At 41.1% G+C, this 24,796-nt stretch overlaps 1 protein-coding gene across 4 annotated transcripts; it reads left to right on the forward strand.

Annotated features, from left to right (window-relative positions):
- Nucleotides 1-783: 783 nt before the first annotated feature.
- On the forward strand, nucleotides 784-24,678 carry ccdc170 (coiled-coil domain containing 170). 4 transcript variants are annotated; one of them, XM_036954561.1, is made up of 13 exons: nucleotides 785-991; nucleotides 6,926-7,025; nucleotides 7,274-13,295; nucleotides 13,406-13,536; nucleotides 19,941-20,123; nucleotides 20,380-20,565; nucleotides 20,643-20,768; nucleotides 21,014-21,214; nucleotides 22,645-22,818; nucleotides 23,138-23,287; nucleotides 23,604-23,696; nucleotides 23,949-24,152; nucleotides 24,314-24,678. In XM_036954561.1, exons 4-13 carry the CDS (start codon nucleotides 13,480-13,482, stop codon nucleotides 24,593-24,595), a joined length of 1,656 nt encoding a protein of 551 aa, XP_036810456.1. In that variant the 5' UTR covers nucleotides 785-991; nucleotides 6,926-7,025; nucleotides 7,274-13,295; nucleotides 13,406-13,479; the 3' UTR covers nucleotides 24,596-24,678. The 4 variants fall into 4 exon arrangements, with proteins under 4 accessions (XP_021429459.2, XP_036810456.1, XP_036810457.1 ...); XM_036954562.1 differs by having other exon boundaries at nucleotides 23,607-23,696; XM_021573788.2 differs by lacking the exons at nucleotides 785-991; nucleotides 6,926-7,025; nucleotides 7,274-13,295; nucleotides 13,406-13,536 and adding an exon at nucleotides 19,005-19,162.
- The last annotated feature ends 118 nt before the right edge of the window (nucleotides 24,679-24,796 follow it).

Raw genomic sequence — 24,796 nt, forward strand, 5'->3', positions numbered from 1 at the left:
ATGACGGCACGTGTTTCCTTTGCAGGTAACCATTGTTGACTGAGGAAGAACAATGATTCCAAGCACCACCCTCCTTTTGAAGCTTCCAGCCTTGTCCTCATCAACATTCACACCTGTGTTAACGAGAGAACCATTCACATGATGTCAGCTAGTCCTTATGTGGCAGGTTTGAATTGCAGTGGAAATGTTTTTTGGTGATTCAGTTAATTTGCATGGCAAAGAGGGACTTTGCAATTAATTGCAATTCATCTGATCACTCTTCATAACATTCTGGAGTATATGCAAATTGCCATCATACAAACTGAGCCAGCAGACTTGTGAAAATTAATATTTGTGTCATTCTCAAAACTTTTGGCCACGACTGTAGGCCAAACATTTCGGACGCAACAGACAATTTTGTGAGAGGACCGGATTTCTTGATGTCTCATGTTCTGACAAACACCACTCTAGCTCTGACAGCATATGTGGAAGTTCGACATCGTAGGATGTGTTGGAATGAGACGCATCCAATGCAAAAAAACAGATATAACTAGCTTAATCTGACAGATAGTTATGGGGATTTTTTATTATGCTCATTTGATTTATGCGTTAAAATTATATGAAGTAAAAATATATATCTCCAAAGTTATTTTTTTTTAAATTATATGAAGAAAAATTAAATATCCCAAAAGTTGTGCACTGGGCCTTTACTAGCCATGTATTATCTGACCGATATAGCCGTCTGTAGCGCGGGCAAATTATTTCCTTTTCTGCTCCCATACACAATGGCTTTTGCGGCTGTTTTCATTTTGGGGGGGATATTCTGTGCCATTGAAGTCGGTATCTGTTCACACAGTACCGGACAGGACCGGGAGCCGCTACAGTTCTGTTCATGGGGTAGACTGAATCTGCGCAGCAGCGGGAGGATAGCCGCAAGTGCGACGACGAGGAAGCAAAAGCAGATGAGGAGAGTGCGAACAACCTACAGGATGGCGAGACTCCTGATGCCAAGGTAAAACTAAATAGCAGATTGATGTATTGATAACTAACCCAACAGGAAACACATTTCTATATCTACAGCATCATCAAGGGGATGTTGTCCTTAAATAGCTGAAGTGAAATTTAGGGAACGTTTTAAATATGGACAGAGGAGTGCATAAACAATCACCACACTGTTACAGTACATGTATCTTATTACGTCTTCTTATCAAATGGTAGGCTTTTATTCGACTATGTTAATAGAATAACCTGTGTATGTCTCCTGACATTCAAGTGAAAGGCTTATATGGCCAATTAAAGCCTCACAATAAGAGACGATGTTTCTCAACTGTCTGCGAAGTGTTGTTTTTGTCGGGCTGCAGAGATAAGGTTGGTCATTCAGTTGATTGAAGTGAGCACCAGTGCCAGATACCGACCCATTTAACAACAATACCTTTGATACAGTATCTATTTTCACTGCTTCACAAAGTATTCCACTTCATTCCCAAGTATTTAAATGAATTAAATGGCACTGGAAATAGGCTAGGTATAAAATCAAAGGGTTACATTTTCACTACTGGAAATTGTCCAACTATTATCTTTCCAGGATATATATTAGCCATATGTATGACTAAAATGAGAAGACGTTTTACAATCGGAAATGATACAATACCTCTGTCAAATGGCCACCGGAATATTGCATTGACCCCCCCCCCCCCCCCATTTGTTTGTACACTGCTGCTACTCGCTGTTTATTGTCTATGCGTCGTCACTTCATCCCTACCTACATGTACAAATTAATTAACTAACCTGTACCCCGCACACTGACTCGGTATATAGCCTCGTCATTGTTATGTTATTGTGCTACTTTTATCTTTTTACTTTAGTTTATTTGGTAAATATTTTCTTAACTCTTCTTGAACTGCACTGTTGGTTAAGGGCTTGTAAGTAAGCATTTCATGGAAAGGTCTACACTTCTAGTATTTGGCGCATGTGACAAATAAAGTTTGATTTGATGTTCTCTTTTTAGTCATAGTTATGGTCTGATACAGATAGGCTATTCTTTGGTTTATTCCTATTGATTTGCTTTGCAAAGCATCACCTTCGGTGCTCGGTTATCTCCACCAAGTCTGTCCCCCAAATAATTTGATTTGCTGGTTTTAAGCATTACTTTCAAATAGGTCTTTGTTGACTGTTGCTGGGTACTATCGTCCTCCATCAGCACCGGCCTGTACCCTACCTGCCCTAAACGCTCTCCTGGCCCCTTACACTAAGTCTGAATTTGTCCTGCGAGGTGACCTAAACTGGTACATGTTTGAACCACCTGACCAAGTCCTAATTTTGTCTTTTAAACATTATATGTGTTATTGTTTTTACCATCGAGAACCACTTTGGAAACAATTGTTTTAATTAATACTTTCAAGTGATATCCTCTGGGTCCACATTGAACATTTTGTGTTATATGTCTGTTACCCAAAATAAATTCAATTCAAAGCAATGGGACTCCCTACATTTTTCTCAGAGTACTACCAATCCCACAAGGTATGACTGCAAACACCCAGAAAAGGCTACTCTCCTCGATGTTATCCTCACAAATAATCCTGATCGGTATCAGTCTGGTGTTTTCTGTATTGACCGTAGTGATCACTGTTTTACAGCCCGTGTTCATAATGGCTGCTCAGTGAAATGACCTGTCCTGATTTGTCATAGACGCTTGCTAAAAAACTTTAATGAGCAAGCCTTCCTTCATGAACTGGCCTCTGTAAAATGGTATAGAATCAGCTTGATCCCCTCTGTCGAAGACACTTTAACTTTATTTAAAAATTAAAAAAATATTTTCAGTGGTATTGTTAATAAACACATCCCCATAGCGAAAACAAGAATTCAAAACAGGTTCAGCCCCTGGTTCGACCGTGATCTTGCCGAGTTACTGCAAGAATTGCATTAGGCGAAAGGCTCGGAACACACATACTCAGGCTGGCTCTCGTTCAGGCAAATGAGAAATAAGTGCACTCGGGCTATCCGGAAGGCCAAAGTTAGTTACTAGTTTGCTCTCTGTGTGTCTAACACCAAGAAGTTCTGGAAAAAGGTGAAAGATCTGGAGAATAAACCCTCCTCCTCACAGCTGCCCATGTCCCTTAATGTTGATGATGTGGTTGTTACTGACAAGAAGCACATGGCTGAGCTCTTTAATCACCACTTCATTAAGTCAGGATTCCTATTTGACTCAGCCATGCCTCTTAGCCCGTTCAACATTTCCTCAGGGGAAATGGGAACTCCTTCTAATGCGACTAGCCCCTATGCTCCTCCCTCTTTTTCCCCTGCCCTGCTACAAAGTTTCTCCCTGCAGGCGGTCACTGGGTCCGAGGTGCTAAAGGAGCTCCCTAAACTTGACCCCAAAAAAACATCTGGGTCAGGTGGTTTAGACCCTTTCTTGTTTGTACCATGTTTTGTGCTAGTACCGTGTTGTTCTGCTGGAATGTTGTGTTGCTACCATGCTGTGTTGTCATGTGTTGCTGCATTGTCTCTCTTGTCGTGATGTGTGTTTTATCCTATATATGTCTTTTATCTTGAATCCCAGCACCCGTGCACGCAAGAGGCCTTTGTAAATAATAATTTGTTCTTAACTGACTTGCCTAGTTAAATAAAAGGTTAAATAAAAATAAATAAAATACAAACAAAGTCCTTTACTTTCTTAGTAGGCTCTCTCTAATAACTCGGAGTTTATATCATTCTCACAATACAATCTCATTGCAATTTTTTCAGATTTATCCCACATGAAAATTACAATAGTTGATTTATGCATGAATACTGTATTATTACTAAAGTTACAAAAGTGCTGTGTTTTTGAGTCGTGCAAAAGAACAGCCCTTAGCCGTGGTATATTGGCCATATATCACACCTTGTGCCTTATTGCTTAAGTATACTACAGTTTACTACAGTTTACTACAAAATTCTATAGTAAGTACTGCAGTATTCTGGTGGTAATGGTAATATTCTTTCATGTGAGATTAGGCTACATATTTTATAGGCATGGTCAAAGGGCAATACATCTACAGCTCTGTAAGGGACCTGACTGTTCATATTCAATTACACATTGTGTCAGTCCTTTTTGACACTTCTCTGCGAGTCAATGTTTGGCTTTTGATTGTGTGTTGCTATTATTATGCTGCCTCTTAGCCAGGTCTTCTCTGAGAATAATATGTCTTCCTCAATGGGACTAACCTTAAAGAGATACTATCTTCTTGTGTCATTGGAGGGTCCATTCATTATTTGCACTATCATGGTCCATGTTTGACTTTTCAGTTGTTGGAGACCATTGAATAGAATACCAGAATACCAGTGGAAACTGCTACTAGTGGAATGGTGACCTTCCACTCATAGATGTATCTAAGGGCTTGATTCAATCCGTATAGCCCAAGTTCAGCGCTATAGTGCGATTGATGTTTATAGACAATGTTGCCACGTTTGCGGAGACTGCATTCACGGTAAACGCTGACTGTATTCACGGTAAACGCTGCATAAGTCGGCTCAATCGGTAATTACCTTTACATTTCAACTGAGCTATAGTGCTGAACTTTGGCGATACCGATTGAATCTAGCCCTAAATTAAGTGTGTGACCCTAGAGAGCGAGAGAGAGAGAGATAGAATTTCACCTTGTCTGCACTCTTTATAAAGCATTGATTATCTTTGCACTGTAAGACACGATGAGCTCAGCTGTGGGTGAGCAGGAAGTCTGTTAGCTGTGTCTGAGGACTCAAATTATTCATTAAATACTTAGGTTACACAGTATAATACCTTTCCAGATTAAGCCATTATACATGCTTTTAACATGTGTAGATGCTTACAAAGGCTTCACAAATGTTGACAAATAATTACTTTTTTGTCGTTGTTTATAAATAGATAGAGAATTAAATTGAATAGATTCATTCATTAAAAGCTTATTCATGATCATTTATTACCAAATGTTACCACTTGATTACCAATTTAGATATTCAAGGGATTAAAAAGAAACAACTACAATGGCTTTGTTGCTGAGGGTTTGTGTGTGTGTGTGTGTGAGCTGTTTTAAAGGACCACTCCACAGCAGGGATGGATAGAATCATGAGTCAGCAGCAGCTATGGTCCAGCCAACTGAGCCAAGTGTCTCTACATGGATGCTACCCAATTGGCACCCTATTCAGTTGTTGCCATTTAGGACAGACATCAAAACAGGGAAAGTACGTGTGGGTTGTGGAGTCCGTCACTAAAAGTCACAAGAATATGTCACAACGTAAAAGCGATGTAATGACACGAGGAACCATTGTGCAATGTTTATTTTGCACCTTGTCTCATGCATATTGGTCCAAAAAACTGTGTAGAAAACCTTGAACATTATCACATTATAGAAATAAATGAAGACGTGTACTTTGCTGTGTGTTTTTGGGCAGCATTTTTCTTGCAATGTTATTAGAGATGAACTATCTTCAGAGTAATGACTCGAGGCGTCGGTTATAAGGCGAAAGCTTTTTTTTTATTGATAAAACTTAACATTTTACCACTTTAGATTCTACAAAACAATAAAAGCAAGTTGCTAGCACAAGCCACGCAAATCAGGGTAGCCTAGTGGTTAGAGCGTTGGACTAGTAACTGGAAGGTTGCGAGTTCAAACCCCCGAGCTGACAAGGTACAAATCTGTCGTTCTGCCCCTGAACGGGCAGTTAACCCACTGTTCCCAGGCCGTCATTGAAAATAAGAATTTGTTCTTAACTGACTTGCCTGGTTAAATAAAGGTTAAATAAAATAAATAAATAAATAAATAAAAATCACTTGTCGGGTTCTTAAGTGGACCGCCAGTGAAAACATTGACATGTTTAAGATGAGACAGAGGCCCATTTGCCATTGTTCTTTGTTGTCTAGTAGTCACAGAATGACGAGCATCATCGGTGTCTCCTTGTAATACATTTCAACCAAGCACAAACACTACTGTTACTCATTTGTGCCTGAGATTCCTTTTTAGTAACCCAAGTTCTACAAATCTTCCAAGCTTATTTGTCTGAGGTGGCAAATTCTCAGATTCTTTGCATGCAAAATGATCATAACTTCATAGAGGACGTCCTGGTTCCTGATGAAAGCAATAAATAACATTACGGGATAACATGACTCATGCACTAGTACTACTATTGCAGTCTTAAAAGCTGTCCCCCTTTCTCCCAAAGGGAAATGTGATTCTGAAAAAAAGTGCATTTACATGTATTTAATCCTTACAAAAGTATATTGGCACATCCGTGCGTCAATCTAACTAACATAATACAAACATTCCCATAAAGAAATTAAGCTGGAGATATCATCTGCCTATGTTGGCCTTCCGCATCTGCAGTGGAAGGTGGCCGAGCTACAGCTGTGTTTGTCAGACCATGAGACATTCCGAAAATTGGCCTACAAACTATTATGTTATTACTCTCACGAACTTGATGGTGTTCTCCATTTTGCTCTATGACCCCCATTAGTGTCATGTCTGAAGGTAACCCATACACACGAATGAAAGTAAGTAGGTAGTTTTGTGCCAACAAAAATAAGGGCTTAAATATATATACAAAAATATATATATCTACTAGATATAGGACAGACACTTCAAAACACTTATAACACTTCATTATTATAAATTGTTTTACTGTCTTTTTTGCCATTTATGAATGTGTTATTCAATGCATTTATATGGGCTAAATTCAATATTTTATATTTAAAAAAAGTATATATATATATATATATAAAGAAGATACCTGAAAGAGATCCTAAAATTAAAAATCAAATAGCTAAATGATCCTTGTTATCTTACAACAATTCCATATGCTAGTTTAGTACCCGCCCCACCCCACCCCAGAGGTCAAGTTATGTTGTATGTATGTGTGTATATATATATATATATATATATATATATATATATATATATATATATATCTCAAAATGTTCCCTTCTCCGTTTTAGTTACTCCAAAAGAATGGACAGATCTCCGGGCTGAGTGAAAAAGCAGCGGGCAAGATTGAGGAGGTCAACGGACTGTGTGAAGACAGGGTCGTTGCAGACGGTGAGTCATCACAGTGTGGACGAGAGTTAATTTGTGTGTGAATGAGAAAGGATTTACTTTTGGTTTCTTTGAAAAAGAGTTCCGTTGTTTCCTCAAGTTCTTGCAATGTTACGATCATGGTGAACACTTCACATTAAGCTATATATGTGGTTGTAAAGAGTTTATTTGTAGTTTATAATTATAGGTTATTTGTATGAATCAGGCAATTTAACAGTTTTGGGTAATGCATATTTGTTTTTTCATTACAGTTGGTGAGACAAATTCAGTTATCATTTCTCAGGATAAGGACATTCCGGAGACGATAGAGACTCTCACAGAGAATATACCACCTCTGGAAAATGTGATGGGAAGGAATCACCAGATGCAGACGATGAGGCATCAACAAATGAGACTGAAACAGAAGTTAAATTAAATTAAGTCAATGAACGTTTTTAAAAATTCTTCAGTTCAATTGGTTTAAAATTTACATTGAAAAAAGACTGACACAACACAAGAAGACGTGAGCCCTAAGAAAGTAGATGGCGAAGCAGTAACTCCTGAGGATATCAAGGACACAAAAGAGACCACTATAGATAATGCTGAGGAGAATACCGAGCAGAGCAGATCTGACTGATGATACAATAAAATAAATTGTTGGTGATACACCAAAAGAGTCTGTTGGCGATACACAAAAAGAGCTTCTAGATGATACACTAGAAACACTGGTTGACGAAATACTAAAAGAGCCTGCTGATGATATACCAGATGAGCCTACTGATGATACACAAAAAGAGCTTCTAGATGATACACTAGAAACACTGGTTGACGAAATACTAAAAGAGCCTGCTGATGATATACCAGATGAGCCTACTGATGATACACAAAAAGAGCTTCTAGATGATACACTAGAAGAAGCGCATATCGACGATGCACCAAATGAGGTTGTTGATGACACAACAGAGGAACCTGCTGATGATTGTACCTCTTGCCATATGATGACAGACCTCACATTTGTGACATTTTCTCTATAAAACCACCAAGGAACATACCATAGAAATGATAGAACCTAAGGAGGAAGTCACACCTGAAGAAGTGGCAAAAGTAGAGAGAGAGGCAGAGGCACCAGCCCCACTGGTTCCGGTAGTTGACGAAATGTCTCCATTGAAACATTTTTTCCTGACAGGAAAAATACACAAGCAGGTTAATCAAGAACCCACAAAAGAATACAAGACCGAACCCAAGGATGAACCCAAAGAGGAACCAAAGGAAGAAGTCAATGAGAAATCTAAGGACAAAGTCAAGGAGAAAGTAGAGGAGGAAGTCTTCCCAACCGAAGAGACAGAGGCACCAGCAACCATTCTGGATGTTGAAGAACAAATTATATCCCCAATTAAGAAGTTTTTCACTACTGGAATCTTTGTCGGTTTAAAGAAAAATAAAAAGCTTATAGAAGAGGAAACGCCCGAATATGCGACCGTTGAGAAGGAACAGGAACTGCAAAGCATTGAAAAACAGGAGGACATAAACACAGCAGAGGAAGCTGGACTTGAACAAGAACAAACAAAAGAGGAGATCAGTCCAGGTGTTGAGGGGGAACAAAATGAGAAAGAACTTCAATTTGAAATTGCAGCCACAATGTTAGCCGGAGTAACAGATTCCCTAATGGCTGAGGCATCCAATGTCCCCGAACTCATTAAGAGTAATGTCTCTAAAAGTAGTGGAAACAGAGAGGATGTTCTTGAAGAACAGACAGCTACTAATATATTACAGACAATTATCTCAAATGAAGCTGAACTTCTTAGGTCAGGAAGTTCAGTCCAGGATATTCTTGAAGACCTGTGTCCTTCTTGGAGTTTCGTAACCGTTATAACAAATAAAGTTGAAACAAATGAAGCCAAACTTCTTAGCTCTCAAAACAAAGTTAAAACACAGGAAGGTCTTGAAGAGCAGTCTCATTCTTGGGGATTTGTCACAGTCACAGAGGATGTTCCTGAAGAGGAGCCAGCTCCTGTGGTATTACTGACAGTTACCTCAAATGAGGCTCAACTTCTTAACTCTCAAGAGAAAGCTAAAACCCAAGGAAGTCCAGTCCAGGATATTATTGACAAGCAGTCTTCTTCTTGGGGATTCCACACAGTTATCTCAAATGAAGCAGAACTTCTTAGCTCACAAGAGAAAGCTAAAAATCAAGGAAGTCCACTGAGGAAGCTCTTGTCTGGGGCTGGTTTGAAGAAGCTTACTAGGAAGCGGAGAGGTAGTAAACCAGACAAGTTGACTGGATCTGGTGAGCATGTAACTGAGGATCTACTGTCATCCACAGATTCAGTGGAGTACCAGAAAGGAGAAAGTACTGCCTCTCTGCCAGAAGAATTATCAGCAGAGCAGGTAAATGTGTCTGCTCAGGCTGGGTTGAGCCACGAATCAGATGATGTAACCTCTGACAGTGAAAGGAAGAAGGATGGTACCTGGACTTCCTTCAAAAAACGAATGACACCTAAAAGACATCTCAAAAGATCCTCTGAGAGTGAGGATGAGTCAGCACTTGTAGGCTTACATGAGGAGCCAAAGCAAAGTGAAGGGGAACAGGTACTAGAACATATCACAGAAGAGCCCCAAAAAAAGGTTGATATATCTGTTTCTTGGGAGGCTTTCCTATGTGGATCTGCAAAGAGGAGGGGCAGAAAAACATCGGACTCAGAGGAGCAAGCACCCATGAATGAAGGTAAAATACTAAGCGAACCAGGAAACACTGCAGCGTTGCCATTGGACAGTTCTCAGGAGAGAGGTTATGAACATTTTACCTCTTCCCCTGAGCAAGTTGGAAGTCCCTCGGGGAGTGAAGGGGTGTCTACATGGAAATACCTTAAAAAGCTGATCACCTCAAAAACAAAGGCAAAAACCGAGGAGGCCGTCAAAGTTAACTCACCAGAGCAGATGCAATCTGGCATCGAAATCACCAAAGAGAAGTCTTCTTTTTCTCTAAAGAAACTCATCCCTGGACGCAAAAAGGGAAAGCATGGAGAAAAGCAGGAACCAATCTCTTCTGACAAGGCAGATATGGGTGTTGGATCGGACGATGAGGAGGACTCTGAAACGCCAGCAGTGGTCCCCATGTCAGAGTTTGATGCAGAAGAGCTAGGAGAGAAACACAACATATCAACTGAGGCTGTTATAGAAACTCTATTACACATAACAGAAGAAGAAACCCAGCCAGACGTCTCTAGCACTTTCACCAAATCGACCATACCCAAAGACACCCTGCCCACTGAAGCAGAAAAGGCTCAAGCCAAATATACTGTGGAACAGTTGGCCCCATCAACATCCCCCACTGCTATGGAAAACTTTGAGGACCTTACGGAATTCATAAGTAAACATCAGCAACTCAGTGATATACCTGAAGAAGTGTCTACTCCTGAAGAAGCCACTCAAGACGATACCATAGCCGAGGACCTAATAGAGTTGACATCTGAAGCAGTCACTGCCCCAGAACCTCTAGATGAAGAAACAACAGAAATGGTTTCAGCAGTGTCACAGCTGACAGATGAGTCCCCCAAAACATCAGGCAGCACAACACCTGTCCCAATAGAATACGAGTTAAAGGATACAGAGTTACTTCTGCATGAGACTGTTGATACCATTAGCAGAACCCAAACTCTCTCATTGGTAAATAGAAAAGGCCCACATCTGGAAGCTATTTCAGTTTCTCCACAAATATTACACACACCAAAAGAGAAGGAAGCAACAGTTTTGATAGCTCATGAAAAATCAGATGCAGTTGAAATCCGCACAGGTGAAGAGTCTCAACAAATTGATCTTGTTGATAAAAGCCCAGTGACTCCTATGGTAGAGTGTCCATCTGAGGTCACTGAGGTAGTACACACAGAGTTGGCACCTGAGGACACTGAAGAGTCTGATGCTGCAAGAATCACTACAGATGATTTACACAAAGCTGAAGATGAATCAATTCCAATCATACGCATAGAAACTGAAAAGGACCCACAAACAGAATTGGTAAATGAGTTAGAAGAGGCAAGACCAGAACTTGTAGCCTACATTAGTTCAGAAGAAGGTGTAGCTCAGGTTGACGAAAAGGTGGTAGCAGAAGAAACTCCACAGCCTGATACAGAGAGTCTGGATGTATCAGTCACAGACAAACTTATCTCCATACAACCTCTCACTCTTGAAGAAAAAGCGGAATTCCTGGATGTTGCGGAGGATGCTGCAGACAATGAGAATGCACCAGTTATAGAAACAATCACATGTGAGGTTCAAGATGTCACAGCTGCAATGCATGACGTTTCAATGTCGGAACCATCTGACGTTCTGGAATGTTTGATTGCCATAGTGACACCTGAAGTAGAATCCCCAGAGAAAAGGGATCCTGTGGGTTCTCTAAGACCACTTGAAGAAGCAAGACCAGTACTTGTCACCACCGTTAATTCAGAAGAAGCTCAGGTTGAAGGAAAGGACGTTCTGAAAACTTTGATTGCTGTAGTGGCACCTGAAGTAGAATCCCCAGAGAAGAAATATCCTTTGGGTGCTCTAAGACCACTCATATGCTCTGCTATGGTTCAGACACTAAAGGTAGAGGACATGGTTGTGATGAAGAATGTGCCTTCAGCACAGTTTGTTGATGGCCATGTGATCCAAGTACAAGTGACGGATGCAGAGCTAAAGTCAGCTGAAGAAATTGATGAGATAGTGCTTGAAGAGGGCTCATCTGATGCAAATGATCACAAGATTCTATTACAACAGGTGAACACTGAGATTGAATCAGATGAAGCAAATGTTAAGACAACCCGTGAGGTGGGCTCAACTGATGATCACGAGATTATAGTACAAGTGGCGGATGCAGCGTTAAAGTCTGCTCAAGTAATTGTTGATCAAGGGCTTGAAATGGACTCAACCAATGTCACTGATCATGAGATCCAATTAAGAGGGTTGGATGTAGAGATTGAATTAGCTGAAACAATTGTTGAGGAGACAGCACTTGAGGTGGTTTCCTCAACCGATATTAAAGAGGTCATAGACGTTTGTGACAAAATGGAGGACGAAGGAGAGGGTGAGAATGCCACTGAGAAGATTGAGGACTACATGTTTGAAGAGGCCAGCAGTATTATAACTCAGGAAATTGTCCAACATGTGCAGCAGAACTCTTCAGAAGACCCCAATGTTGTACCACAATCAAGTGAAAAGGCTGAAGTTGAATTATCGAGTGAAGCAGAAGTTTCGAAATCACCAGAGAATACACCATTCGCAGTTCTAGAGAGTCAAGGACATCCACATGTAACTGCACAGGTGCAAAAGACAATTCATTTATTTGAAAACTACTTCGATCTTAATACTCAGGGAAATGCACAAGAACCTTCAGAAAAAGAAACGGAGCCCTCGATTGCTCTCGAAGTTGATACAGTATGTGAGGATAGAAAAACTCCTGAGGCATTTGTAGAGCCCACTTCTGAATTCAACAGCATACCTGACGACACAGTTCCCACTACATTTGCAGAGTCTTGTTCACAGGCAGATGTGCAAGATGTTTTTGGAACAGAGGCTGAATTCATGATTTATTCTGAAGTAGATCAAGCCATTGATGTTTCAGACTCTACTAGCGGGCATGAGAAGGAACTAGTGGGAATGGTAGTAGAATCAGCAAAGGAATCAGTGGAGTCGTTTGAAAAGAGACTATCTATTGAATCCCATGTCCATATCCATCTCCACATTAAACCCAGAGATACTGGAGTTGTGTCCGCGGGATTAGAGTCACCACTGCGTGCTATTTGGCCACCTCCATGTACTGTTGCAGAAGTTGCAGTGAATACTGACAGCCTTCTAACAGAATCAATAGAAAGTGCAAGTACTATTGCAAAAAGTTCTGTGAATACTGACTGCGTTCTAACAGAATCAATGGAAAGTGCTCAACTTTGTGAAGTCAGTCAAATTGAGCAAACCAGTGACACTGCACCTCATGTGCCACTGCATACCCCACCTGCAACAGTGCTGTACACCCTAAACCCTGAAACAGAACAGGTAATGACCAATGCAGTAGGGTCTAACCCACACATAGAGGAAGAGAATGACCTAGAACTGTGGCTGGATGCTGAGGAAGATATTGGCACAGTAAAATCCAATATCTTGGAGGTTCTAAGCAAAAAAACAGATAGAGGAGTAGAGAAGACGCTGCAGGACAGTGGAGATATATTTGATATTGCACTTGAGCCTCAAAGCTTTCTGTCCGGAGGTGATACCTAATAAGACTGCAGCCATTCCACCAAACTGACGTATCATGAACTGGTAAGTCAGCCCTTTACATTTCTTGTTATTCTACTTTGTATTTAAGTACTTGAAGAAGTACACAAATATAATGTCTCCTGAACTTGTCTCCTTGAACTTTCTTCTCTTAGGTTTAACCAGCTAAAGGAGTGCTGGACTACCAAAGAACAACCTGAAAGAGAAGATAGAAGTCCGCACATGAAGGATGACCCACCACAACGGAGCTAATGGAGACATTCTTCGGATCGTTGAATACATTAATGTTAGTTTCAATGTTATTATATCAAAGTTTAACTGTATGTGTAAATTACTTCTACTTATTTAAATACAATTTGTGTTCCTTTTCAAGGAACCATGTCATCTTATCGGAACTTGGAGGTACAATAATGTATATTATATCATATTTATGTTAAAATGTTTGAAAATGTTTGTTCTGTTTGTCCTTATTTATCGGAGTTTAGTTTTCTTTAGCGTTAATGTTATTTGTGGGTTGAACAGAAGCCTTCCAATTATCAACATAACAACACTTACATTCAACACAGGACATACGTACCCCACTGCTCACCAAAACAATGCAAAGACAAACTGATTAGTTAAACAGGTATGTAGATTTGTTCGCGTTGTTACTCTGTTATCACTGTCTTCTGTCAGACACTAAATGTTTGCTCGACTCAGCACATACCGGTAATACAACATTTGCTCTAGTCATGTGTAGTGACTAGAATTTGTATCACATTTATCATCATTCCTATGAATATTGCCATCCATCTTCATTATCTCAGAATTATAGTTGAATTGCCAAGTTTTCAAACTATGCACTGCAATGGTTAGTTGACACAGACCAAAATACTAATACAAAATGTGTATTTTATCACGAGTTACATGATGTATCGGTCACAGACAAACTTATCAACAGAACTATATTTGTGTATTCATTTGTTTTGCCTGTGAATATACACAGAGTATACAAAACATTAAGAACATAACATAGACTGACTAGGTGAATCCAGGTGAAAGCTATGACCACTTATTGATGTAATTTGTTAGATCTACTTCAAATTCAGTGTAGATGGGCAGGGTGGGGGGGGTTAAAGAAGGATTTTTAAGCCTTGAGACAATTGAGACATGGACAAAATATTTAAAGATGCTATGCAGAAATCGCTCTGCCATTTCCTGGTTGCTAAAATTATAATAGTTCTCTTAATTTAAGTTTATGTGACAAAACAAGCAAGTATAGTGTAGAGAATCATTGTACCATCTAAAATATATTTTCCATAATCAAACATATTGTATTTTCAGCTGTTTGAAGCTGGTGTACAAAACTGAAAGTAAAAGACACAAAAACAAACCTTAAGAATGGGAGGCAGAGAAATAGTGCACATGTAACAGATTTACCACTTCTTCGACTTTCTTTCAATGACAATGACAGATCTATAACACACATTTCTATATGAATTTGGCCAGGTAGTGAAAAAAGTGACATAATGCAGCTTTAAGTGCCTTTGAACGGGGTATAGTAGTAGGTGCCAGGTGCACCGGTTTAAATGCGTGTCAAGAACTGCAACGCTGCTGGGTTTTTCACGCTCAAGTTTCCCATGTGTATCAAGAATGCTCCACCACCCAAAGGACATCTAGCCAACTTGAAACAACTGTGGGAAGCTTTGGAGTCAACATGGTCCAGCATCCCTGTGGGATGCCTTGCCTTGACACCTTGTCGAGTCCTTGCCCTGACGAATTGAGGCTGTTCTGAGGGCAAAGGGGGGTGCAACTCAATATTAAGGAGTTCCTAATGTTTTGTACACTCAGTATATATATACAGTGTCTTGCGAAAGTATTCGGCCCCCTTGAACTTTGCGACCTTTTGCCACATTTCAGGCTTCAAACATAAAGATATAAAACTGTATTTTTTGTGAAGAATCAACAACAAGTGGGACACAATCATGAAGTGGAATGACATTTATTGGATATTTCAAACTTTTTTAACAAATCAAATACTGAAAAATGAGGCGTGCAAAATTATTCAGCCCCCTTAAGTTAATACTTTGTAGCGCCACCTTTTGCTGCGATTACAGCTGTAAGTCGCTTGGGGTATGTCTCTATCAGTTTTGCACATCGAGAGACTGACATTTTTTCCCATTCCTCCTTGCAAAACAGCTCGAGCTCAGTGAGGTTGGATGGAGAGCATTTGTGAACAGCAGTTTTCAGTTCTTTCCACAGATTCTCGATTGGATTCAGGTCTGGACTTTGACTTGGCCATTCTAACACGTGGATATGTTTATTTTTGAACCATTCCATTGTAGATTTTGCTTTATGTTTTGGATCATTGTCTTGTTGGAAGACAAATCTCCGTCCCAGTCTCAGGTCTTTTGCAGACTCCATCAGGTTTTCTTCCAGAATGGTCCTGTATTTGGCTCCATCCATCTTCCCATCAATTTTAACCATCTTCCCTGTCCCTGCTGAAGAAAAGCAGGCCCAAACCATGATGCTGCCACCACCATGTTTGACAGTGGGTATGGTGTGTTCAGGGTGATGAGCTGTGTTGCTTTTACGACAAACATAACGTTTTGCATTGTTGCCAAAAGTTCAATTTTGGTTTCATCTGACCAGAGCACCTTCTTCCACATGTTTGGTGTGTCTCCCAGGTGGCTTGTGGCAAACTTTAAACAACACTTTTTATGGATATCTTTAAGAAATGGCTTTCTTCTTGCCACTCTTCCATATAGGCCAGATTTGTGCAATATACGACTGACTGATTGTTGTCCTATGGACAGAGTCTCCCACCTCAACTGTAGATCTCTGCAGTTCATCCAGAGTGATCATGGGCCTCTTGGCTGCATCTCTGATCAGTCCTCTCCTTGTATGAGCTGAAAGTTTAGAGGGACGGCCAGGTCTTGGTAGATTTGCAGTGGTCTGATACTCCTTCCATTTCAATATTATCGCTTGCACAGTGCTCCTTGGGATGTTTAAAGCTTGGGAAATCTTTTTGTATCCAAATCCGGCTTTAAACTTCTTCACAACAGTATCTCGGACCTGCCTGGTGTGTTCCTTGTTCTTCATGATGCTCTCTGCGCTTTTAACGGACCTCTGAGACTATCACAGTGCAGGTGCATTTATACGGAGACTTGATTACACACAGGTGGATTGTATTTATCATCATTAGTCATTTAGGTCAATATTGGATCATTCAGAGATCCTCACTGAACTTCTGGAGAGAGTTTGCTGCACTGAAAGTAAAGGGGCTGAATAATTTTGCACGCCCAATTTTTCAGTTTTTGATTTGTTAAAAAAGTTTGAAATATCCAATAAATGTCGTTCCACTTCATGATTGTGTCCCACTTGTTGTTGATTCTTCACAAAAAAATACAGTTTTATATCTTTATGTTTGAAGCCTGAAATGTGGCAAAAGGTCGCAAAGTTCAAGGGGGCCGAATACTTTCGCAAGGCACTGTATATTCCTCTTTGTCTTCAAATGTAATATTAACTAATACCTAAATGCAAAACATAAAATAGTTACATGAACACTTTTATATTTCAAAGCTGTGAATGAAATAAATGAAAACTATTTACATCTGGCCACTCTGAGGACCACTCTGAGCCTCTCGGGGCCTTTCTTACAGACGAGTTAAGGTTCTGTCACTATGCTTCTACCTATACTAAATACAGCAAGACGTGATGACAATACGCAAGTTAGTTCAGTCTACTTTATCTTATAAAATCAAACACAACAAACTTACTAAAAGGAGATGACAGCTGTCACCAAAAGTATGTGCTCTAGATATTCATGGCTCATATGAATGTGAATAACATTTGACATGGCAAGACCACAGACAATTAGCATCTTCTAAATGACCTGCAGTGCCAGGCAATAGGCTCAGCTTCTTCCAGACAAGTCACTGGGTTGATGAGATATCGGATTGTTTGGTTGAATTATTACAGTTTGCCAGAATGAAGAAATACACCGAAATGTATGTCTGCAAATATATAAATACGTACAGTGAATCAATACATATAGGCAATTTAAAGTTTCAACTCAAAATATAAACACAAGCATATTAAAGCCCCAAGAAACATGCATATATTAATGATGGGGATGTAATGACTCACCGATACGCATCAGTTCCTTATTCAAATGTTTAAAATAGGACTGCGTCGGTCCACGGACCACAAACCATCCAAATGTAGCATGCATCGGTCAGAAAATCGATTCAAAAGTGACGAATCGCACATTCACAATTCTTTCTACTTTCCCGAAAAGACCTCATATTTGTGACAACTGATGCGACCCAAGCATGTAACTGTATTGACAGTCATTGATCTACAAATCATTTTGATTGTTGAATAACCCTCGGGAATATTTTTTTATTACAAAAAACACAAAGGTTAAATAAATAAAATAGATACATCCATTAGGCATCTCCCAGTCCTCTAATCTGATTGGTGGACGGCATCACCTTGTCCTCCTTTGGGGTCGGCTGATTGGTTCTGGATGGTTGTTTGGCCCTAGGAAGTTTCTTCCCACTTCCAGTCATGGTCACTCGTTTAATAGGGGCCGTTGAATAGAGCCTCCTCTGTATATTGACACCCAACTGTCTGGTGGAGGTGGAATGACCAATGATAGCTGATAGCGACACAACACCGGTGCTGAAACACAGTGACACATTACGAAACATCTCACTTCCTGTCTCCTCTGATAGTCCTCTGATGCTGTTGGGAGTGTGTGTGTTTGAATGACATGTCCTATGATGAACATATAGATAGAATAGAGTTCTAGGTGGAGTCACATGCAGCCGGACAGGGTCCGACAGATTGACAGGGGTGAAGCCATAGGAACATGTCCTACTCCTCAAAGGCTGCTGTATCCTCAGATGGCACAACAGTGTCCGGAGCATGTTATCTGCATGGGGGGACTGTACACAGGAATGCAAAGAGAAGAGAAAACATAAGCATTCTGACTAGCTAAAATCAATAAATGTGAAATATTGAATAATGATGGAAACAACTATGGGTTTTATTATAGTTTTATTATATTCAAAAGGACCCCATTATAAAACCTTCACATATAGAAATGCATTTTGGCAATGTACTGTACATTAATATGGCTAGCTATACTGCAGGGCAGGAAGAGTGACCTTGGGTGAATGGCATTGAATGGGAATGCATGCAATAGCTAGCTAGATAGATTACAATAATCGTTCTGGGCAACATTAGCTATGGTCAGAGGTCACTTATATTGTGGCTTTTCATGAACCTCACAATAAAGCACGAGAGTATCACTATCCCAAATCAAACCTTCCATGATGTAGCTACGGTTCGTGCACTAACACGTGCAAGGTACTATAGCTAAATAGCGAACTTCAAATGAATGAGGATGTAACCAGACAGAAGGGGTTTTAGTTATACATATCTTTGATGTAATGTTAACGTTAGCTAACTTAAATAAGCTAACCTAAAGAAAATAACTCACCAAATCAGGCTTTGCAAACAAGAATATGTTTCAATGGCTGTCATGTTAAAAATAACTACAGTATCTACGTTAAGTCACACTAGATCCGCATAACAGTTTTGAGGTTTGAACGCAAGCTTGTTGTGCATATAGTTTCATTTGAACAGCTACGGTATTTTCTGGTTGCAGTGACGCGACGTAGTGTCATCCTGAAGCAAGGGATCCTGAACAACAGTACCCCCTGTGGTGAAACGAGAGACAATGTTTTCTGTTGCCTGGAGACTCCTGGAGACTCCTGGAAACAAGCACTGTATAGCACTTGGTTGAAATCCCAACACAAAACTCTCACCTATATCTATTCTATTTATAAGGCGACCTACAGATAAAACAGAAAAATAAAATGGAAAGTACTGATACCGCAACAGAAGGCAGACAACTGGATAAGGTAAAATAGAAATGTCATGAATAGAGCTGACCTTATTCTACATGTCAGGGAAGCATGTTTGTTCTACACTTAAAGGACATTTTTTTTTGCTGCAAACGTCACCGCAAATCGCAGTGTTTGACAATCACTGTTGTAAAAAAAAAATGATGTTATCTGGTATAACTTTTTTACCTTATATTTTTTTTAATTAAAAAACGTAATTTGCCGTTTTCACATATACACAGGAAATGAAAATTAGGTTGTAAAGTAAATTAGGTTGTAAAGTTGTCCTTTAAAAATTAGGTTGTAAAGTTGTCCTTTAACATAACATATTGTTATAATTTGTTTAAATTTACCCACCTTTTCTCCCTAATTTTGTGATATTCAATTGCGATCTTGTCTCATCGCTGCAACTCCCCAACAGGCTTTGGGAGAGGTGAAGTTTCCTCCGAAATATGACCCGCCAAACTGTGTCCCTTAACACCCGCCCGCTTAACCCGGAATCCAGCTGCACCAATATTTCGGAAGAAACAGAGTTCAACTGACAGCCTGCAGGCACCCGGCCTGCCACAAGGAGTCGCTAGAGCGCGATGAGCCACGTAAAGCCCCCCCGGCCAAACCTTACCCTAACCCGGATGAAGCTGGGCCAATTGTGCACCGCCCTATGGGTCTCACGGTCATGGCCAGTTGTGATACAGCCTGGGATCCGCTGCCTTAGACCGCTGCGCCACTCAGAGACTACTAACATAACATATTTAACTTGTTCCACAACATTGTGCCCTGCTTAATGTGTCCCCAGGTGGAGCCCTGCCTTGAGAGGGACAGACTGAGGATGAGGGTCTCAGTATTGGAGGAGAGTGTGAGGTCCTACGAGGTAGAGTGTAAAGCCAGCAGAGAGACGGTGATGAGACTGGTCGCAGAGGTGGCCCGGGAGAGGAGGAACACAGCAGGCAGTGCAGAGGCTCTCGATCTGCTCAGACTGGTATGTATCCATATGTGCATCCTTTTAAAACACATACGCTTTTCACTTTGTGTTGATACGAGCTGTACTTTGCTGGCTCTGATATATATTTTCCAGGGCAGTACAGCCTGGAATTGGCTTGTCTCAGTAGTGTACTACTGCTATCTTTGTTGTGTATAAGCATCAATTAATGTGTTAAATCTTTATACATGCATTATGTACAGTAAATGGTTATTTGTTGCAATTTTGCATTTCCTTATCAAAATATGTCTTCCAGGATTTAGATAGTGCTTTGCTGACCAAGAGGAGCACAGATATGGAGAACCAGAGTCTAGCAGAGAGGCTGGAGGCCAATCAACGTGTGGTTGAGGCAGCCAAGCAAGAGGCAGGGTGCCTGGAGAGGCAGATCCAGGAGCTGGAAGGGAAACTCCAGACCAGCCAGGGGAAAAACCAGGCTACAAAGGTAGGATTGCAATATTCCCAGGTTTTCCCAGAAATCCAGTTTGAAGGATTCTAGAAATTTTGAGACCCCATTCACAGGGGAGACTGCAGGCCCTCCTGGGGGAGGTAGGGGCCCTTCTGCAGCTGGGTCTCTCCATGCCAACTGAGGAGGAAATACTACAGAGACTTGGGGACCTCTGCACCAGGCAGGAACGCATGAAAGCGGTAAGTAGGGTTTTTTCTGTTCTTATACTGCTACATTGTGTGACAGTTTCAATAGGCAAGAATATAATATACTGATAGATAATCAATACTGATAGATAATCAATCAGGATTTTCAATCATTTTATACCTGGAGATACAATGTTTGAACGATAGCCTAAAGTGGGTGCGCATTGCAATAACCTTGAGTAGTTATTCTTTATCAGTAGTTGTGTTTTTAAGTTGTAGAGACCAATGTTTCCTGTCAGATCACGGAGGAGATGGAGAGGAGGCTGTCCCAGCTCCGTGAAGATGTGTCCAGGCAGACAGAGCTCCACCACAGTGCCCTGCAGAGAGCCCAGCTGGCTGAGCAACAGGTCACAGACCTCAGCGACAGGCTGCAGTGTTTGGAAGCTGAGCTGATGACTTCAGACGTGCACCGAGATGGGCTGAGTCATGACAGACAGCTTGTGAGTGAGCACACTGGCAACCATGTAGAGTGTGCAGTAGGTGAACATCACACATTTCTCCACTGGTGCTGGACCCCCCCCCCCCCCCCCCAAAAAAATGATAACAGTCTTTATAACTAATGTTAGACACAGTATATAGAACATATAACTACGGGAGTATATAACACTGTTGATACCTCCATGCTATAGTACGCTATAGTAAATAATCCCACAGCACCCAATCCCCCTCCTCAAAAAATATCTAAACAACCACACCCTTGCCTTTCGTGAACCAACTCCTTTTTCCTACTAGCATTGGCTTTTCTGATAGCTACTTTATTGAGGAAAAATTGACTTACTATAATTGAGATGTGGTTGTCCCACCTAGCTATCTTAAGATGAATGCACTAACTGTAAGATGCTCTGGATAAAAGCGTCTGCTAAAAGACGAAAATGTAAATGTAAAACGTACACTGGGTGGACGAAACAATTACGAACACCTCCTCTTTCCATGACATAGACTGACCAGGTGAATCCAGGTGAAAGCTATGATCCCTTATGGATGTCATTAGTTAAATCCACTTCAAATCAGTCCCCGGGTCCAGAACAAATTCAAGGAAACATACAGTATTATACAGAGCCATGAGTGGATGGAACTCAGCAAACCTGGTTTAAAAAAAAAACGAATAAAACGACACAACGCCTCTCCCCCATGTGACCTACTTGTTGTGTGTATGTACTGACGTGTGCTAACTGATAGATGCACACACACACTACATGTTCATGTTTAGAAACGGATGTCAATTCTAAAGTCTTTTATTTTTTGGTAAAGCCTTTTTCGTTGTGTGTCGGACCCCGTCACTAAGACTAGCGGACGCTAATGGGGAGCCTAATAATTCAAAGCAAATCAGCGTAGATGAAGGGGAGGAGACAGGTTAAAGAGGGATTTTGAAGGCCTTGAGGCAATGGAGACATGGATTGTGTGTGTGTGCCATTCAAAGGGAGAATGGGCAAGGCAAAAGTGCCTCATAAACTCAGTTTATAGAGTGCGGTAATAGAGCACGGGAGCAGCATACTATGTGTGGGAGCTTTTCTTTTTTATGACCAAATCTGGAAAGGGACTTTAATAGGACCGGGACCACGACCATCCTCATACTAAAATCAGAATGGTACATTTACTGTAAATGGATTTGGATGTTTCTAGAATAGCAGAGATATCACTGCCTTGGCCTGAATTCAAAGTGTCCCCAGAGTAGGAGTACTCATCTAAGAACAGGCATCTAAGAACTCTTATTCGTTATGACCACCCGTACGTAAAATGTATGCATGTATGACTAAGTCTCTTTGGATAAAAGCGTCTACTAAATGGCATATATTATTTAAAAGGCTAAATTGCAGCACTCCAACTCCGAGACACTATGTAAATATGGGCCTTGTGTTTTCCCATGTAGTATGAGCAGTTCCTGGAACAGTTGTCAGAGAGGATGAAAGTAGACGGTATCGCCACTGACCTGGGCTACGACATGAGACTTCAGCTCATTCTGTCTCGGGCAGAGCAACTTGTCAAACTAGAAGGGACGGCTTTGGTGGAGAGCAAGACCCTGGCCCACAACCAACAGCGAAAGGTACACAAAATGAAACTAGTAGCTACTGAACCAACAACTTAAAGAGTGTACATATCATTTGTTTATAGTCAGAGGGTTGTTTGCACACCTTACATCGTTGTATACATTGTCACACCTTACATCATTGTATAAAACAAAACTCAAGCACACTGGTATTTTTGTATGATCCGCATTCCACAATGTACAGTATTTAATGGATCGCACGCCAACATTTATGTCAATCTAGTTACTATCATTACTGTTCCATCTACTAGTATCATTTGTATGTTGTGCTTAAATACCTGTTTACCATGTTTACCGTATACCATGTTACCTGCAGTTGAAGATCCAGAAGGAGCGGTTGGAGAGTAAGGAGCTCCACATGGAGCTGTTGAGGAGGAAGGTGTCTGAGCTAGAGGAGGAAAAGAGAAGTCGCTCAGCCCTGGCCATGCAGCGAGACGACGCCAATGTGACCGCCCGGAAGATGCAGGTAGCCTAGAGGCTAGAGGGGTGGGCTAGTAGCCAGAAGGTTGCTGGTTCAAGCCCCAGGCACGGGCATAAAAAGTGGAAACTGAACCGGCAACTGAAGGGCTGCTGGTCTGTGATCCCAGGTACTAGCTCCTGTCATTGTGCCCTTTAGCATGGCACTTACCCCCTAAAACTGAACCCCTAAAGCTCCACATCCAGGGGCGAGGTTAAGATAGACAGAAGCCACATTTCTGTTTCTTACTAAACTGACGATAAAGTATGTATTCTACTGTATCTAAAGAATCTATTCTATCTTAAGTATCTATTCTATCCTAAAGAAGAAGGTGGAGCGACTACAGGAGGAACTAGGATCCAGTAAGGTCTCCATCACAGAGCTCAAGGCCCAGCTGTCACACACCAACGAGCTGAAGGTAGAGGGCAGGACAGCTCAGGCCCACACATCCTCTAGAGGCAGAGTCATATAACTTCATTTCCTGGCGACTTCCTGTAGCTACAAGATTGCATATTGAGTTTGAATAAAAGTTGGTTATTAAAACCCCTAAGCACGGTCTTATATGTAAATTGGGAATAATTGTTTAAAGACTATACTTTCTAATGTTATGTTGTTGTTAAGTAACGTGATCAAAATACATTCATGTCCAATTTGGAATGATGTGTCGAAGCTCAAAGTCCTGGAGCAGAGTCAGACCAATGCGGAGCAGAGTCAGAGACTGGAGGACCTGCAGAAGGGCAAGGCCAAGGTGGAGAAGAAGTTCAGCACAGCCAGGACAGACCTACAGAGCCAGGAGCATCTGGCCAGGGAGGCCCAGCAGCAGTTGACCAGCCTTAGACAGACCCTGGCTCAGCTCACTGACAGAGAGAGAGAGGTGGGGAGGATGGATGGATGGATACATAGTCGTATTAACATGCACATACGCACGCACGCACGCACGCACACACACACACACACATAATATAATTTGATTGAGGAGTACAGAAAAAGACCATCCGAAACCTGACTGGAAGTATGTTTACTCTGTTGTTTCAGTTGGTAGACTTCCGTATGGTGGTCTCTCAGATGTTAGGTCTGGATGTCTCAGCCCTGGCCCTTCCAAACTATGAGATCATCAAATCTCTGGAGAGCCTGCTTCACCCCCACCATCACCCCCACCATGACCTCCACCACCACTCCCTGGCCCTGTCCTGGCCCTGTCCTACCCACTACCAGAACCACCATCTCCTACAGCTCCAGGACCGAGATACCTCTGGGTCTGTCACATCCCGCTCAGCTTTCTCTCAGAGGTCCACTGGCCCCGAGGCTCTCCTGTGAACGAAACGTACATCTGCTCATCCCGAGGACTCTGCTCAGGACAGGCACCTACCTGTATGATATGAATGATTTATTTAAATGATCAAAATGTATTCATTTGAGATGCATCATATATATTTTTGCCCGTTGAAATTGGATTTGACATGAGTTTATGTCGTATCCAAAGTCAGATCCACTTACTGTCAAGTCAATAGCACTGAA

Source organism: Oncorhynchus mykiss, chromosome 19 (genome assembly GCF_013265735.2).
Source record: "Oncorhynchus mykiss isolate Arlee chromosome 19, USDA_OmykA_1.1, whole genome shotgun sequence".
Taxonomy (NCBI): domain Eukaryota; kingdom Metazoa; phylum Chordata; class Actinopteri; order Salmoniformes; family Salmonidae; genus Oncorhynchus; species Oncorhynchus mykiss.

Coding starts and splice junctions, on each gene's coding strand:
- ccdc170 (XM_021573784.2), top strand. CDS start 8,061: ATGATAGAACCTAAGGAGGAAGTCACACCTGAAGAAGTGGCAAAAGTA.